Consider the following 16,129-nt stretch of genomic DNA (forward strand, 5'->3'; position numbering starts at 1 on the left):
GAATTATTTCGATTTAAGGGTTTCTCTCCATTTTTCTAAAGTTCCATCTTTTCTTTTTATTTCCTCTCTCCGGCCCTAGTGAACAAACAATAATGCAAACGTGTCGGTGGACCCATGGACATGGAGTGAGCTGTGTGTGGTGCGATGCAGGACCCGACGCTGCTTCGATCGTACAGGCCGGCGTACAGCTATGAGCAGTGCTCGGAGATGTACCAAAAGCAGGGGAGAACACAGGGGCACTTTCAGGTTTCTTTGCGATGTGCAGCAGCTATCTTGAAGCTTTATGCCTTCCATGATTGGTTTTGTTTTTGTTCAACACAACTGGAACAGGCTTGTCATGTTCGTCGTGACTAGCCAGAGGGTCCTTCAGGAGATTGTTAATTAATCCCTTTCTTCCAAATTACTAAACGTTTTGGATTTTTTAAATACCCAGCTTTTGCTATGCACGCACATGTATGTGTATATACACACACATGTATATATCTACATGTATATATATATATATATGTATATGTGTGTATATATATATTATGTTAGACACGTAGCAAAATAAAACTCCCCACAGTAATACGCGCGCGTTAACCAATTATTGATCAGAAGCTCTCTGGTGGGCTCACTGGTGCTTGCTTTATTCCTTTTGCTTCTTAAAGGAAAAAAGAGATTCATGTTACTATGCTGCAAGAATATTCCCTAACAAATATCTGTATCCGGCTGTCCCTCTTCAGATAAATCGATAGATGATGACTCGGTGCCTTGATGTGAGTTGTGACAGTGCATCCAAATATTTAGGTGCAACAAATAGAAAGAACTCCCTCAGGTTCATCCAATCACATTTGTCCAATCTATACACTCTCTCTTTTTTTTTCTCGCTTTTATTGATTCCTTGAAAGCTTTGAGCACATGACCAATGTTCCCCCAAAAGAACCAAAGAACATGACTACAGTTGTTAAACCCAGCTGCCATCCCTCTACTACTTATGTAAACCCTTGCTTAAGGAAAGCATCTTCTCGCCCTGCCCGCCTTTATTCTTCCTTCTACTTACATTAATTACATGCACGGGATTAATCCACCACTCCATGCACGTGAATTAAGTAACTGATAATTATATAAACTTGATCTTAGCTTCAGCTCAGTACGAATCTTGGCCTCCATGCATGCTTGATTGATCAATCGTCAGGCGCCCCGCTCGAGCATCTCGCAGAGGCGCTTGAATGAGTCGAGCTTCTGGAGCTTGAGCTGGCGGTGGATGCGGCGGATGAAGACGTCGGCGACGTGGTCGATCTCGTCCTCGAGGCGGAACTCGGCGCCCTCGCCGGCCTCCCTCTCCCTGGCGTCGCGCATCACGTCGATGACCGACCCCGGCGCGCTCACCAGCTCGTCCTCCTCCTCCGCGAACAGCGTGTGCGTCAGGTAGTCGTCGCTGTCCTCCTCGTCCTGGGCCTCCACCTCGTGCGCGACGAGCTCCGCGTCGGAGAAGCTCGGCGCGGCGTACAGCACGATGGCCTTCTTGGCGCTGTCGTCGCCGTCGCCGGTGGCGGCGTCCTTGTCCGCGAGCTGCTGCTGGTGCTGGTTGCCCATGATGGCGTGGATCTTGTGGTTGATAGCGGCCATGAGCATCTTCTTGTTGCGGAGGATGCCGAGGATGAGGAGGCGCGTCTTGAGGGCGCTGGTCTTGACGCGCACCGCCGTGGACTTGGCCTTCACCGCCGCCACGATGGTCGACACCATCTGCTTCAAGAACGCCGAGGCCTTCGTCTTCATCTTGATTGCTCGCTTGCTTGCGATACGATGCGATCGATCGACGCCGCTCGCTCAGAATCTCACACTGGGTATATGCAGGTTGCAATTGCAGCTGTTAAGAAACAGCAGAGGAGTGTGGTGGTGTCTACAAATGATCTTCAAATTAATCGAGAGGTGGGTAACAGTTTTCTAGGTGAGCGTTGCTGGATGGTTGGGCATGGAGTTTGGCCTGTGGGGCGCCAGGGGTTTATATAGAGGAGGGTGGCGGTGTGGTGGCCGGTGAGCAGGAGAGCCAGGAGGAGGAGGTCAGCAAGTAGGGTTGCGTTGCATGTGCTCCAGAAGCTTCATCGTCACGCGAAGGAAGACGAAAGCTGCAGCAGCCAGCAGGGAGGTTTACAGGGCGGCTAAGGAACGGGCAAATCGAGGAAAGGCGCTGGCAAAAACTCGCGAAAGCAAAAGGCAGCCGTAACTAAAGGTGGCTGTGGGCACCTACGCGTGCATGCATGGGAAAAGCTAAGGTTGATGGATGCGTGGTGCCTGCACGTTGTTGTGTTGTGAGAAAATATCGGAGGACCAGAAGCTAAGCTAGCCGATCCCCAGCCGTGGGGTCGCCGGCCGATTTCATCCTGGCCCTGTGATGCGGACGGCCGGCTGGCCGGTGGCGGCGGCGGCCAGCTCGTGCGCAACAGTTGGCAAGGAAAGCGGGCAAGAGAGTTTCTTTTATCCTTTCTGGTTTCCATGTTTGGTTTGTTCTTAGCAATTTCGGTGAGGTATCTACTATTATATTTAGCATCTCTACTTTGATGCAAATGCCATCGCAGGACTGTCTTGCTTCGATAGTTTCACACGCGCGATATGCGTGTGTTTTTTTTTTCCCGAGGATATGCATGGTACGTAAATTCCTTGCATTGGCAAGAAGGAACAAAATAGCCTTTCGTCTTAGTGCGAATTTCAGAGAAAATGAAGCAGATAACAATTCAGATGGAGATGGAGCCATCCTGCTCTGGAAACTGCAGGGGTGAAATGCTTCAGAAACTCACTGGACTGTGCAGATGAAATGAACCAGTAACTTGGCCCTCCCTAGCTTTGATCTGGCTGTTAAATAAAATAACAAACAGAAAAGGCACTAGTGGTTTCAAAAAAAAAAGAAAGAAAAGGCACTAGTGGTACCCAACGTCTAGTGCCAGTGGCACTGGATGGCCGGACTAGCTTAGCGTCACTACTCCACGCATAGGGAAAGCCTTCGCCGCTAAGGCTCCTGTGGGCAGCCGGCCAGCCAGCCAGCCAACGCTGCTCAGATCATCGGAAAGCCCCACGCAGCCGCTGCCCTCCGTCCGTGGTCACGCACGCAGCGGCGCGGCGCGCGCGCGCCTTTTCCCACTCCACCGCGCCAAATGGCCGGCCAGTGGCCCAGTGCCCATTTGGGAGCATCCCGGAGCAGGAAAAGGCCATAGTTTCTGTGGATGCGAATAAAGCGATCAGAGAGCCTACCCTTGCGAAAGAGCAGATGCGAATCTTTTTATTACTCCATGTGAACTTGCTAACCGAGTGAAAAAATACAAAAATCCATGTTAGTACTCATCGCTTGGGACAATACAATAGTACCTTTATTAGGATTTATATTTACCTCTACATTTTTCGTGTGTTTCAATAATATAATATAACAGGCAGGCCGGAAAACTCAAGACGATAGAAATTAAATACGTGCTATCTAGGAATTATCTTCGCATTTTTTCATGACCGTAGGGCGTAAGCGTAATGCATAGGTTTGATGGATTTGGGACTCAAAGCATGGCACACATTTGCAACAATTCTGTTTCGTAGGCACATGCTTCGCTGACTCGAAGTTCTAGCGAATAACAATCACTTTCCCAGAGGGAAAACAGATAAAATGTTCACTGTCGCAGGCAGACTGTAGATGCTGGTCGTACGTACGAACACATCTACAAAAGCATGCAGCTGATTGATCGAGTACGTTGTTCAGGGCCTACTACATACACACGCTTCATTAGAGCCATATATGTGCGTGCGCATGCATGGTCTATCTAATATATGGAGCATATATATTGAGAAAAAAAGGCACACGTGCGTGCGCACGTAGCAGAAGTCCCGTACACGTACGCAGTTCAGACCTCCCCTTTTTTGGATATTCTGATCAAGCACCGTGACTCATCACGACTGGACCGCCGCTCAAGCAAAGTGTGATCAAGCCAGGATTCCACAGTGCCGTACGTGTGGATCTTTTCTTTTTTTTTCCCGTGCATTTTGTTCCCATGGGCCATGCTTCCTTGAGGTACTAGGGCTGTAATATACCATTATATTAATTAAGGGACCTTATTATGTCTGTGTGCATATGTACATGCATAAAGGGTAATTATGGTATGCAAAAATATGCTCACCGGTATCTTATGTTTCCATATTTGAATCATTTTCACCACTCTGTGAGCTCCTTGTGCTGGCCAATTCAACACTGTCACATTATTGGGACAAAAATGCGGCATGACTGCCTTGCCACGCTTTTGAATGCTGTCGTGGCAATACTAGAGTGTTATAGCACCAAAGGTTTATAATTTCTTTGACAAAAGTGCACTTTTGTGAGGATTTATCATTTTTGTTGCCGTGTAAGCTTTTGCGGATGTCATGGCTGGGTGGACATTATGGTAAGGTAAGGTTAGGTGGTACCGGAATTTCCCGATTAGGACTTCCACTCTCTTCCAAAGTCCCAATACAAGTGGTTTGAAGTGAAAATTGGAAGGCCGATCAGCCTAGGCAATTTCACCACCTTCCCGGTCTCAAACGTCAAAACTTTCTATACGAAAGTTGTAGATCTTTTTGAGCCATGCAATTTAGATACCAAATTTACTCCAATCGGAGTCCAGACGAGGGAGATATGCTTTATGCAAGGTATGCTGCTTCTGCGGACCTTCTGACCTTCTAATCTTGAGTTTCCCTTAGCTTGGGCACCGTCTTTTTTGGTTTTTGACCCTTTTTGTGAAGATTCTCATAAATACGCCCCTAGTAGAATCATTTCATATCTGGACCCTCAGCTTGGCGCCATCCACGCTAGCGCCAAGCTTACACGTCTCGGCACCAGCCATCCTGACGCCAAGGTCCATACGCAACTGCTGACGCGGATGCCGACGTGACGGGAGCTTGGCGCCGTGGATCTTGGCGCCGAGCAATTTACCTCGTACCTTTTGGGTTTCGAATGAAACAAGTATAATTATTTCGAGAAATATGCAACAAACTACGTTGTGGTTCAACTAGCTAGGATGTGGACTTCTTATCTCAAAGACCTGAGTTTGAACCCCTCTGGATTGATGCAGCAGGTAGGTACGTACAGACACCGCACTTTTTCTTAGAACATGCATGCGTTAATAATTTTGTTTAAAAGGAGAAAAATAAAAAGAACCGCATGACTAGTAAAGCAACGAAGGTCCTAAAACAAAGAAAGCAACGAGGTGCCAAAGTGAGCAGCAGCAGTTCGATCCGGGCTGTGTGTGACGACGACCGGTCGCCATTGGTTCGGCCACGGCCGCCGCACAGGTGAAGAACCGCATGACTAGTAAAGCAACGAAGGTCCTCAAAAAAAGAAAGCAACGAGGTGCCAAAAGTGAGCAGCAGCAGTTCGATCCGGGCTGTGTGTGACGACGACCGGTCGCCATTGGTTCGGCCACGGCCGCCGCACAGGTGTTGGCCGCCGGAGCCGAGGACTGGGCCGCACGATCTGGGAGGGAGAAAAAAATAAAATGTAGAAAAAAAATTCAACACAAAGGTTGGAACTTAGGTCTCTGAGATAAGAAGTCCACATTCTAACCAGTTGAACCGCAGCATAATTTGTTGCATACTTCTCGGAATAATTATACTTGTTTCGTTCGAAACCCAAGAGGTATGGGGTAAATTGCTCGGTGCCAGGCACCAAGATCCACGACGCATGGCGCCAAGCCCCCGCCACGTCGGCATCCGCATCAGCAGCTGCGCATTGACCTTGGCACTAGGATGGCTGGCGTCGAGACATGTAAGCTTGGCGTCAGCGTGGATGGCGCCAAGCTGAGGGTCCAGATTTTGAAATGGTTCTACCAGGAGCATATTTGTGAGAATCTTTCACAAAAGGGCTAAAAAACAAAAAAGACGAGCTTGGGTACGAGATTGACTTGCCAAATCACCACATGCTTCGCCTCTAAGTCATCTAAAATGATGGTTCATTGAATGTGGATGCATTTGGACGATGAGTTGGTCCCCGATCGGCCTACCCTCTTTTGGTCTCCGCTGGTCCTCGTCTTTCTCGTGTAGATTTCTTGTATTGTCCAAAATCCAGGTCCAAATCCAACTTATAGAAAAGCCCTTCATTTATATCGTATTTCCTGTAATTTTGCAATATGGTCCAAAGCACAACACATATGTGAATATGGGGTTATTTCAAGTGCCAAGTGGCGGGTTAGTATAAGAAATGCATGAAAAAGCTCTTCAAATGGCACTAAAAGTGTGTCAATAATGAGCGTCAACACCTAGCCCAACCTACCGATAGTCCCCATAGTGTACTAGCTTATACAAATGTGTTGTGCCGAGGTTAGCTGTACAAATTAGTAATACTTCTGCAAGTGTTAATAATTATCTGTGGAAATCGTACTCTTTCATTCCCATATTTTTGTATTGAAAATATTGCTTGTCAATTATTAGCAGCAGTTAGCCACCAGTTTGTGAACCGCAAGCACATGGATTCATTGTAGCTCTTTGTTTAAAGTATTCCACCAAGGTTTATCAATCCGCGGAAATAAGATCACAAGCTCTAAACTAACGTAGGACTGGAAATCATGATTTAGGTTGAAAGACATGTGAATAGACATGAACAGATATGAGCAGATATATATATATGAAGAAGAGGTAACTCATCTATAGCAGATATGAGCTAGATAGCAAGCAACACATGATTCAAATCATCTTTATATCTCCACCTCCGGTCTGACTCCTGAAAACTGTACCTTACTAGGCATCAGACCCTATCACGATCCTACATACCGTTCAGTGTAAGTTTAAGGGCATGAACATAAGCCACACGTCTAGCTATTATGAAAGATTGGGTATGCAATTCTAGTCACTGCGACTACAAGAACACCCTATACAATCTATGTCGACTATAGAAATAAGCAAACTCGTAGTTGAAACTTATAAAAGGAGAAACATGGATCACTATTGAATTGGAACACGTCTATTACTTTACCATGAATGATTGTCCATCACAAGATCTTCACCGAGACCATACCTATGACTTGTGACCCCTAGCTCAAGAATTCCAGCGTGGATCTTCCTCGCAGGGTGATCACACTGACCAGAGCCTAGCCCAAGCTAGCCTCCAGACAATTGTGCGGCCCTCAGCTCTCTGTAGATGGTTGTCCCACAAGCTCCTCGACTTCTGCTGCGAATGGAATCCCTTGTGTCACACACAGTTTTAAAACAAAACCAAGTGCTACCTATATGTATGTCAGGATCTAGTTTCATACATATAGTGATATCATAAGTGAATAACAGTAACAGTATCACGTAAAGGAATAAGAGAACATATCAGAGATTTATGCTTAATCCTGGAAACGAAGGCTCCAAACTTCATAGACAGTCGAATGGAGGTTGCGTACGCCTAGGACTCAGCACCATCTTCACAACAACTTCATAGCAGCTTCTTCTTCTGAGCAACGTTGGTTATAGCAAGGATGAGCACATGTCGTACTCAGCAAGTGTGGAGAAAATATGTATGCAACGCTTAAACAACAAAAAGTTTACTGGTTTACTGCGATAAGAAGTTTTAGTTGGTCAATTTTATTAGCACCTGATTACTAAGGTATAAGTGTATACCAACCCACATTTAACATAAACATTAGCCATAAGCATATGGCACAACCATAACCACGATTTAAGTCTATTTTCAAGTATATTAATCATGTGAGGGTCTAGGCCGCTCTTGACTGTGAGCACGGCTGATTGATCAGTTTTACATCTTTGCAGAGGTTGCACAACTTTACCCACAAATCATGTAAAAGTTCAAAGAACTTTGGACCCAACCATGCTGTGCTGATCAGGCACAATACCACACTTCCGAGGTGTAATTGCATAGGGATGCTACGAGGCCTTTACAAAGATTCCCTAGTAAGTGGTAACCTGCTAAGGTTTTCTGGATCAGTAGCAGAGCATAGCCCTCCCTAGTGGATTTAGTGTCTTAGCCAAGCCCACTTCCCAAGAGGACCGGGCTATACCCCATTTGCCACCACCCCTCTTGCCCTTTCGGTAAGGTTACCCCAGACTAAGGTTTCTAATTAATTAGCCAAGACCAAATCTATGATAGTCCTTGTGGTTGCACTATTTTCCTGGGTGGTTCTCCATGTTCCAATTAAGCATTGTGATCTTGTATTAATGAAAGATATAGCATAAATAAAACAAGTGTAATGATTAAGTTCATTAAAACCACCATAACCCAAGTATAGCAGCTAAGCATAGCTACCCAACAGAAAGATAAACCCAGGTTGACAAGAAATGATCATAAAAACTAGGCAAACCTTAATAGGACCCATCAAATTATATGCAAGTATATGCAATAGTGATTAAATAAAGTTATTGGGAAAAAAGCACAAGGACACACTTGCCTTTCTCCAACGAAAAGTTACTCTTACTGCTCTTCGGCTCTTGCTCTCTTGAAACCTTTACTCTTCAAATCTTCTGAACAGCGATCCTTCTATTCGAAGCAAGCACCGGTACAAACATACAAGCAAACAAACAAGTACAACTAAGAACCATACACCAAAACAAAAGAAAGGCTTTAAAAAAATGTACTAAAGGATAGAGCTCAATTCTAGGATTACGCGAACGCAAGAAACGCTGAGAACGGAACTATGATCGACAAGGCAAAACTATTGAGAGGTTTGATTTATAAAAGAAATAAAAAGACTATAGGCTTGATCCATTTTAATTAAATAAAACATGCACATAGGTTATTTAAGAGAAATACCCTATTTGGAATTAAGCAAGTTATATTTAATCATTGAAAACACGATAAACTTAGTCATATCTTATTTGTAAATATTCAAGTACAAGTTATGCCAATTTAACAATTAACTTTAGAAACTCAGAGCATGTATAAGACATATAATCGAATAATTTTGTATTTCGGGTTCAACTAAACATGTTAATGTGGAAAAGGCATTTATAATATTATTAAGCATATTAACTTTATTCATGAAAACCGATGTTTAACACTATATATCTTTTATTTAGAAAGCTAGTTATAATTAGAAATTAACCAATTAAACCTTAGTTTATGAAAAATGAGATAGAACCTAACCAATTTTTATTTAGAAAACTAATTGAATAAGAATTAGTCAAGTTCACATTTAACTTTGATGTTAAAAATCAGCAACCGGCAAACTCACACTACTAGCGCATAAGTTAAGGTGAAACGAATGAGAACAACAAAACATACTACTCTAGAGCGTAGAAGAAAAGCATAAATTATGGTTTAGAAAAGACTAGTCTACGGAGAGAACAACTAGGCTGCAGGGACAACGAACTAGTCAAAGCTAAATTGAACTAGTTGGTGGAGAAACAAATTAACAAGATTGGCTCTGAACATATGGTTGCGAAAGATTTGGGGCATAAAGAACTAAAAGAAAATAGTTGACTCACAAAGAGACAACTGAGACATGATAGCGATGAAAGAAGATTCTTAGAGGAACATGAAACAAGCATGACGAGATTACTCAGACAGGGAAAAATGAGCATCACCAAACTACTCAAGAAGATAGAGACCTACTAGGCAGAACAGAAACTCTAAGAAAAACTATTTGGTTTACTAAGGCACACAAACCTTGCTTGAAAGGGAAAAGCTTCATTAGATTTATGAAAGAAACAGGCTCTGAACTTGAACTGAAATTGAAAAGATCTAAATCTTTATAGAAGATTAGATCTACAGAAAAGATTCTGGGGTAAAGCTGACAAAGAACAGCTATCGAACGATTTGCATTTATGAGAGCACAAAAGACTGTAAGTTAGGTTTATCATATGTAAAGGATATTTCAGAAAGAAAATACCCTAAGTTGGAATTAGTGCAAATTATATTTTATTTGCAAAGATCGAGGTAAATCCTAGTCAAGTTTTATTCATAATTGTTTATGTAAAATTATACCAATTACACACTTAACTTTAGAAAGGTGAGAACAACTACTCGAATAAACACATATGTCGTGTTGACTAAACAACTTTATTTAGAAAAAACATTTCATATTGACATTAGTCATGTTATCAACAATTAAGAAAAACTGAGTTATAACTTAATAATATTTTAATTACAAATATTGAAGTATAGTTTATACCATTTAACATTTGACTTTAGAAAGGCTAAACTATATGAAACATCTAAACGTATGCTTTATGATTCAAGTTGGTCAAATTGTTATTGAAAACATATTCACGTTGATTTTATCAAGTTAATATTTATTTATCAAAGTCGGGGTAGAATCCTAATCAACTTTTATTTAGGGAAGTTGATTTAATGTTGAACATTAAGCAAATTAACATTTAGTTCATGAAAAGGCGAGGTGTTGCTCTAATTAGCTTTTATTTAGAAAAGTATATGAGAGTAAGCATTAATCAAATTAATCTTAAATTTATTTTCAAAGATACACAATGATGGAAAATATCACCACTAACGTGCAATTTATGTTGTTATGAATCTAACGCAACTTGAACGGATAGAAACGGAGCTAAAACATGAAAGATATGGATCAAACAAGGTTGTAAGGACCTAACGTGATGAACCCTAGACAACAGGGGCTAGCAAGGAAAATTCCCGAGACACATGGAATAGTTCTCGCGAAAGAGGTAAATTTCAAGGTTAGATCTGTTAAAAGGATAGGGCTAGGACTGGTTTGCAAAGATCTGGTAATATCTAGGGGCTTTCTGGGAACTTGCATGACACAAGAATACTACTAAAGATTATAGGGCCTTTCAGGGGGCTAAGCGCAAAAGCTTGGAGCTTTTGCTCCCATGGCGGCCGGGCGGTCCTGGCGCTCCAGTCGCCGGGGCTCCTGGCGGTGAGCGTCTCGGCCGAGGCAGGGAAACGATAGAGGAGGTCGAGGGGGTCAGGAAGATGTGTTCACCAGGGGCGGAGACGAACCGGAGTGGCCGGATTCGGAGGCGGGCGATGGACGGCGGCAGCTCGGGCCTCTCGTCTCGGAGACGCTCCGGCGGTCAAACGGCGACGGGGTGCAGCGACGGGCGTGCGGGGCGACGTCCCGAAGCTCCAGAAGGGATCGCCTTCGTCCCGAGGGCGTCTCTGGCGGTGAACAGGGGCGGCGGCGATGCTCCAGTCCCCCGGCGGCTCGCGGGTGGCGGCGGCGCGGCAACGAGGCGGCGGCGGGTGAGGACGGCGCGAGGCAGCGCGCAGGAGTGCGGGCGGTGCGGCGCGCGACGCGGCTCGGCCAGGAGGCAGTTAGGCGGGCGGTGGCGCGGCCGGCGGTGCGGCGCAGCTGGCGGCGCAAGCGGCGGGGTGCGGCGCATGGCCGAGCGAGGCGGACGGCAGCCGCGGCTTGCGCAGATGGCGAGGGCAGGGCACGGGCGGCGCAGCATGGCGCGCACGCCGAGAAAATCGGCGGCGGCGGCGCACGGCCGAGTCCCAGTCGTGGATGGCTCGGGCGGCAGCTGCTGGGCCCGGATGGGCCAGGCGGGCTTGCGGCTTGGCCGGTCGGAGCGGGTCGGCCCACGGGCTCGGCCCGGTAGGACAGGATAGGTGAGATTATTTTCAGAAATAATTTCTCGTGAAAGGAAAAATCCAGAAAAATTTAGATAATTCATAAATCCGCGAAAAATACTCTGAAATCCTAAAAATTTCAGAAAAATTCCTAGAGATAGAGATATATTGGGATATGGGGAGTCCAAATAAAATACTTGGAACTTATGGAAAAGAATCTAGAGCTTTCTAATAAATAGATTTAGCTCTAAGAAAAAGGAGAACAAATTCTATAAAAAGTTGGAAAATTCTCAGAATAGTCTGGACATCGTCTAAACGCATATTAAAAATTTTTTCACTCAAGAAATATCAAGATGCATCGACATGAATGCGCAAACACAGAACAACATTATTAAATTTTGAAAGACAAATAATTATTTTTTCTATACTAAATTTCCTGTAAAGAAAAATAATTGTTAGGAAAAATTTTAAAATTAGGAGAAAATTATTGTTTAATTATTTCTTTTTAATCACATCCTGAAATTTAAAAATTTCAGGGTGTGACACCTTGGTTCGTAGAGAATGGGGTATATATACTCCCGTAGTCCAATGAGTAAGCATGCAGTAGCTTAGTTCCTGAGCTCTTCACCTCTTTAGAACTTTCAATAGAGCATGGCCCCAGGTTAGCTGACAGTGTTGGTTCGTAGAGAATGGGGGTATATATACTCCCATAGTCCAATGAGTAAGCATGCAGTAGCTTAGTTCCTGAGCTCTTCACCTCTTTATAACTTTCACTGGAGTATGGCCCCAGGTTGGCTGACAGCCCGACACCTAGCTCCGCCAGTGATAATATGGGCATGTGTTTCTTTGCAACATACCAATTTTTGTGTTAACCCCCCATGTGCTTTCGGCATTCGCTAGACCTTTCCGTGTCCTTGTCAGCTGTCACTATGCCACATCAGCGGAATACACATAATTGGTGTATAGTGTACTGTATATGCACGTAGCGAACAACTTTGTGTATGGTGGGGACAATGTTAGCCACTTGTTAGAACAAAGTGAAAAAAAAGATACAACTTCATGTATAATGGATGCATTTAACTCTCTTATAGAAATGTAGTACAGAAGCAGACTCTTATGCACAAGCACACCACAACACGCACGCACACACTTTGTTTTTTTTTCCCCTTCCGAAAGCTGTTTGTTTTTTCTTAATTCCTTCTTTTTTGCCCTTGGAAGAGATCAAAAGAAGCCTCCATAGTATGGAAGCTAGTCAAGGACGACAGGAGCCACTCATCAGCCAACGCAAGACAAGTGTGTTTACTTGTTCAGGTATCAACTGACGGTAATTTCGGACTTTGCGTGCACGCGTAATTACTCGTCAATGACGCCATTACATCATCAACGTGAGTCCCTTGTCCAATCAAAGAAAATTCGACCGCTCGTGCAGCTAGCCGTGTGGAACCTTTGCTACAAAACAAAAGTAGCGCAAGAAGAAGAGAATTCCTCGCCGAATGCAAGACAAGAAAAAGACAAAAATGACCCTATCATTTCGTTAACAAGGAAAATGTATATAACAAATTAACGGTGGTGAGATTTTCCCTCATTAACATTCGATCATCAATCAGTACGTAGTGGCCAAGATGTGGCTTCTTAATTTTCCCTGCACATATATTTTTTTTCCCACAACGTGACAGCGATGTATAGACGGGCGTGTAGCTCACTCTTTCGGTTCTTCTTTGATGAATTCGTGAGATGCACAGCGATAACATGTGTGCTTGTCACTTCGAATCCATGGTTGATCAAGTTTGAATCAGCAAACTGGGAGGACTTGACTGCTTTAGTCAGCAGCTCTACAGGATGATATCGAGGAAACCAACAACCATTACACACACTCAGCTCGACCAGCTCGCAGGTTCGAGTCATTTTCAATTCGACTCCGCTTGTTCGAATCTGTTTCCCCCTAAATATGCTGTTGCTATGTTTCTGCAGATTCATGCCCCCTGCCGTGGCACAGAGATGAAACCAGCAACGTTCTAGACACTTGCAGTGACTAGCAACATGGCTCACCAAACACACGCGCTTGGCCTAGTCGTTGCACCTCAGCACCATGACTTGGTTTCTTGCGATCCCAGATTCTCACTCTCAGCTACCACACACCTTTACGACCATATCTCGACGAATCGATCGCTTCGGTTAAAAAGAGCAGCTCACCACTACTACTGCACATACGATACCGACCGCTGGCGATACCATTCTCTTGCAGGTGGCGATCGCATTCGCTCGTGAGCTGAGCTGAGGTTCGTTTCAACGGCGGCGATGCTACGACGAATGGTCGCAGAATTTGACCGCATCCGTCACCTTTCCAAATAAAGCTCCCTTCTCTCGCCTATAAAAGGAGGGCGAAGCTTAGCTGGTGATCCAACAGGTTCTAGTACATGTGCATGTGGCCAACGATACCTAGCTCTCCCTTACGTGACTAGCTTCGTGTTCGTTCGAGAAACTGCAAGCCTTGCATTCAACAATGGCCACTACCACCGGCACCAGCAACACCGATATCGATCCTCCTCCGTCGTCGTCGTCTTCAAGTGCCAAGACGGGCTTTCTCAAGACCTGCTTCAATGGCGTCAATGCTCTCTCAGGTACACACATCATGGCTGCATCATCATCAACCCTAATTTGCCATGCATGAACACATGTAACGATTTAGTCGGATGATTGCTTGATGTTCTTTAACTGTATATATGCTGCAGGGATTGGGCTGCTGTCCATCCCCTACGCGCTGTCGCAGGGCGGCTGGTCCAGCTTGGCCGTCTTCCTTGCCATCGCCGCCATCTGCTGCTACACGGGCATCCTCCTGCAGCGCTGCATGGACGCCAGCCCGGTCGTGGCCACCTACCCGGACGTCGGCGCTCTAGCGTTCGGCCGCCGGGGCCGCCTCGCCGTCGCCGCCTTCATGTACCTCGAGCTCTACCTCGTCGCCGTCGACTTCCTCATCCTCGAGGGCGACAACCTGCACAAGCTGTTCCCGGCCGCCGACTTCCGGCTCGGCAGCCTCCGCGTCAGCGCCAAGCAGGGGTTCGTCCTCGCCGCCACGCTCGCCGTTCTCCCGACCACGTGGTTCAGCAACCTGAGCGTTCTCGCGTACGTCGCCGCCGGCGGCGCGCTGGCGTCCGTCGTCCTCATCGCCGCCGTCATGTGGGTCGCCGTGTTCGACGGCGTCGGATTCCACGAGCGGGGCAGGCTCGTGCACTGGGCCGGCATGCCCAGCGCCGTCAGCCTCTACTCCTTCTGCTTCAGTGGCCATGCCGTCTTCCCCATGATCTACAATGGCATGAAAGACAAGAAAAGATTCCCAATGGTAGGTCTCATCAACTTTCTAACTAACAGCAGCCTTCTGTATAATGAAGGATCTTCATTTTCTGATGAATGGATTTGCACGTGTGCATGCAGGTGTTGTTCATCTGCTTCGCCGTGAGCACGCTGAGCTACGGCTTCATGGGCATCATCGGGTACCTCATGTACGGCGACAAGCTCATGTCGCAGGTCACCCTCAACCTCCCGTCAGGGAAGGTGAGCTCCAAGGTCGCCATCTACACGACGCTGGTGAACCCGCTGACCAAGTACGCGCTGGTTATGGCCCCCATCGCCGAGGCCATCGAGGCGACGCTCGGCGTCCGCAAGAGCCGGCTCCTCCGCGCCCTCGTCAGAACGGCGCTCGTCGTCGGCACCGCCGTCATCGCGCTCGCCGTGCCCTTCTTCGCCGACGTCGTCGCGCTCACCGGCGCGCTCCTCAGCTGCACGGCGACAATGCTCCTGCCGAGCCTGTGTTACCTCCGGGTCCGCGCCAAGGTCGGGTACAAGAAGCCGTGGCTCGAGACGGCGGCCTGCGTGATTATTGCTGTGGTCGGAACGGCCATTGTTGTGCTAGGGACTTACAGCTCTGTGAAGCAAATCGTCCAGAGGCTTAAATAGTGGAAGAGAAGCTAGCTTGGCATGCATGGACGGCCGTGATGATGCCGCCAAATTAGGGATTGTATTTATTTGTTACTAGCTACCAGATTGATTTACCTTTTGACCCTTTTTTGTTTCTCCATATAATAAAATTCATATTTATGGTAGTAATCATCATGTGGTTATCAAATATTCCTCATGTATTTGACAAATTAAGAAGAAGAGTAAATTGCACCGGGTCCCAAAACTTATTTTATGGTGTCATTCAGATTTCTAAACTTTCAAAATGCATTTTTAGGACCCTAAATTTATACCTGGTATGTCACCAATATCCTTAAACTCTCGTAATTATTTTAGGTTCCTGAATTTGTCCCGGATGACAATCCGACTCCCTAAACTTTCAAAATATAATTTTTGGATTTTGAAACTCATCACAGGTGTCCCATGTGTCAGAATGAGGACTCCTCCAAGTTATTCTTGCGCTAGATCTCACCTCTTACCGCTACTGCAGCTTGCTCTAGCTTGCTCTATGCCCTTTTCTCCTTCAGCTGTGGCCACAGGTGGCTGCTGCCCTACCCCTATAAAACATCGGACAACACCACAACAAGGCGCAACATGCTGGCTACACGAGACTCGACCCTACGCTTTGGCGATGGCTGGATTTGAGGTAGCCCCTAGTCTTTTGACCAATTGCAAGAATTTTGTTGCTGATGCTGATCTAAT

The 16,129-nt window shown here is 45.8% G+C and overlaps 2 protein-coding genes and 1 long non-coding RNA gene across 4 annotated transcripts; 1 reads left to right on the forward strand and 2 right to left on the reverse strand.

The window, feature by feature from the left end:
- Window positions 1-799: 799 nt before the first annotated feature.
- On the reverse strand, window positions 800-2,165 carry LOC117862876 (uncharacterized). Its single transcript, XM_034746422.2, has one exon. It carries the CDS (start codon window positions 1,759-1,761, stop codon window positions 1,174-1,176), a length of 588 nt encoding a protein of 195 aa, XP_034602313.1. The 5' UTR covers window positions 1,762-2,165; the 3' UTR covers window positions 800-1,173.
- Window positions 2,166-4,535: 2,370 nt separating this feature from the next.
- On the reverse strand, window positions 4,536-11,474 carry LOC117863015 (uncharacterized). 2 transcript variants are annotated; one of them, XR_011898843.1, is made up of 4 exons: window positions 10,901-11,474; window positions 8,376-8,464; window positions 7,004-7,423; window positions 4,536-6,104 (listed from the first exon to the last, which is right to left on the reverse strand). It is a non-coding gene; the product is annotated as an uncharacterized lncRNA (long non-coding RNA). The 2 variants fall into 2 exon arrangements; XR_004642118.2 differs by having other exon boundaries at window positions 10,884-11,472.
- Window positions 11,475-13,392: 1,918 nt separating this feature from the next.
- LOC117864668 (amino acid transporter AVT1I) lies at window positions 13,393-15,595 on the forward strand. The gene is made up of 3 exons (XM_034748786.2): window positions 13,393-14,094; window positions 14,206-14,813; window positions 14,906-15,595. Exons 1-3 carry the CDS (start codon window positions 13,977-13,979, stop codon window positions 15,425-15,427), a joined length of 1,248 nt encoding a protein of 415 aa, XP_034604677.1. The 5' UTR covers window positions 13,393-13,976; the 3' UTR covers window positions 15,428-15,595.
- Window positions 15,596-16,129: the final 534 nt, after the last annotated feature.

This window comes from Setaria viridis, chromosome 7 (assembly GCF_005286985.2).
Source record: "Setaria viridis chromosome 7, Setaria_viridis_v4.0, whole genome shotgun sequence".
Classification (NCBI taxonomy): Eukaryota; Viridiplantae; Streptophyta; class Magnoliopsida; order Poales; family Poaceae; genus Setaria; species Setaria viridis.